The sequence below is a fragment of the Eupeodes corollae genome, unplaced genomic scaffold (assembly GCF_945859685.1).
Source record: "Eupeodes corollae unplaced genomic scaffold, idEupCoro1.1 scaffold_712, whole genome shotgun sequence".
NCBI classification, from domain to species: Eukaryota; Metazoa; Arthropoda; class Insecta; order Diptera; family Syrphidae; genus Eupeodes; species Eupeodes corollae.
The window spans coordinates 26,165-28,619 of NW_026605571.1; the positions used below are offsets into that span (position 1 = coordinate 26,165).

Below are 2,455 nucleotides of genomic sequence, written 5' to 3' on the forward strand. Positions count from 1 at the left end.
AAGCTAACAGCGGCCCCCATACAATTTTTTTGGTCAAACAATGAAAATTCGAATTTTCTCAAAAACAAACCGACAGTTTTTTTAATTTTCTCTAAAATTGTATTTTTTTAGCTACTTTTAATAAGAAAAGCATATTTTTGTCTTGATCAGAAAGGGTACCGCTCATAAAACCGTTATTTTGTTTTTTAATTTTCTCAGCGATGAAGCAATTTCATTAATTTTTTTCGAAGGAGAGTAACAATATTTGATAAATAAAATTCCAATTTTTGTTTGTTTGGATTTAAAAAAAAAAATATTGAAAATTCTATATCTCAAAAACGGCTAAAAATTTTTTACGAAATTCAAATGTATTTAGAATCTAACACTAAACAACTGAATACCAAAAATATTTTAAGAAGAAAATTGAAAAAATGTATATATAAAAATTAATTTAAAAAAAAACCGCTCAACGATTTTCGAAAGAAAAAATAATGTGGCATTTAAATTTTTGAAGAAAAATTTATTGCTCAGATAAAATTTTGAATCTTAAAGTAGTTTTTTTTTTAAATTAGTTTACTTGTATTAAATGTAAATTTCTCCCATCTCACTGTGCATGAGCCCGAAAAGCAGCATTGTTTTGACAAAATTTTGATAACATTCCTATATTTTATCTAAACTAATGCATTTGGTAAATATTTACGTATTTTTATAACTATAACTATTATAAAAAACAACGATGGTCGTGTACCGCCACTGCATCGGATTAACGAATATGATATATTTAATAAACAATCTTTTTTAAAGTGTCTATCACGAAGTATTATCATGGTACCTTTGTATACATGATTTTAAAATATTATTCTTCAACAATTTAGTTGTTCCACACATATTTTACTTGCCTTCGCCTATATGAAAAAATAAATACTTAGTACAACTTTAAGAAACGGGCCAGAAAGAGTATATGGATCTTCTATTAGAATCACTTTTTCAACGTTTGTTTGTTTAAAGGAATTTACATTGAGGTGAAAAAAAATGTATTCAATTGAATCAATCAATTACTCAATATTAACTGAACAGCAATATATTTCTTTATTAAAAGCTACCAAGCAACTTTAAAGTGTTTCCAGAGCAAACATTATATTTCCGAAACAATTTAATATGTGTCATCAGAAAATTGTGTGTCTTTGACTACTTTTATTTCAAGTGCGTCTACCGCATACCACATGCTTTGTGCATACTAAGTAGCCAGCCAAGAAGAAGTATAAAACCGAAAGGTAGCTGCCAGAAAGGTATCATAGTTCACTTTACCTTCCATCGAAGTAAACCAAACTCAAACCAAAACAATTCAAGATGTTCAAATTCGTAAGTTAAACCGGAAATTCAAAAGAATATCAAAAGGATTAACAAATTTATATTTTATTATTGTAGGTAGCTATCTGTTTCATGGCTGTTGTTGCCCTTGCTGCCGCTAAACCAGGAGTTCTTGCCCCAGCATTGGCCTACTCCTCACCTTTGGTAGCTGCACCAGCTGCTTACGCTTCATACGTGGCTCCATATGCATCAAGTTACAACGCCCACTCAGTGGCTCACTATGCTGCCTACCCAGCTGCCTATGCTGCTGCCGCTCCTTTGGTCGCCGCTCCAGCTGCATACGCTGCCGCACCTGCTTTTGCTCCAGCAGCTTATGCTTCTCCAGCTTTCGCACCTGCAGCTTACTCAGCTCCTCTGCTTTTCAAGTAAATTGACGAATTCGAATCATTTTTTTGAAAACATGCTAATGCATCAGGACTATGATCAAGGACAATGAATAAAAAAAATATATCGAAACCGAATTTTTGTGTGTACTCATTTTATATTTCAGTATTCATAAAAAAAATCAGAAGTTCCGAATCAAGATGGCCTCAAATTAGATTGAGTCGGTATTTAGCCCCAAAAATAATTCGAATGAAAGGTTTTCGGTTTAAACATTTCTTTGGAAAACGTTCGATAAATAACCCCGATGATCATTTTGTAGCACTTACAAGCTTTTGAAGCATTAAATTTAGTAAGCTTATAAGAAAATCAGTTTTATATTTCCACCATGATTTTTTATTAATTATTTTATAATTTCTCAAGCCCATTTTATTTTGTTCGGTCAAACCAGTCTTTTGGAAAATCTTGTTTTAAAATTTGTCGAGTTTTAAGTTTGATGGAAATGGCAATCAAATAAGTATTATTCAAATACTGTTTTTTTTTTTCATTCACGTCGAAGCGGAAATTATGAAAAAAACTTAAGCTCGAAACCTTTTTAAAACTAGATTTGCAATTAAACTGGTTTAAAGAAACCTTAATAAGTTTTTGAGATACTCAGTAATATCATCATTTAATGGATTGAATTCAAAATTGCAAATTTTTCATTTTTTTTTTACTTATTTAAGCTTTAAAGTACGTTTTAGGCAAAGCTTTAAATTTAATTTTTCTTAAAAATCTTGTATTT

The 2,455-nt window shown here is 30.4% G+C and overlaps 1 protein-coding gene across 1 annotated transcript; it reads left to right on the top strand.

Moving 5' to 3' along the window:
• Positions 1-1,263: 1,263 nt before the first annotated feature.
• Positions 1,264-1,793, top strand: LOC129953539 (cuticle protein 16.5-like). Its single transcript, XM_056066782.1, has 2 exons — positions 1,264-1,341; positions 1,408-1,793. Exons 1-2 carry the CDS (start codon positions 1,330-1,332, stop codon positions 1,717-1,719), a joined length of 324 nt encoding a protein of 107 aa, XP_055922757.1. The 5' UTR covers positions 1,264-1,329; the 3' UTR covers positions 1,720-1,793.
• The last annotated feature ends 662 nt before the right edge of the window (positions 1,794-2,455 follow it).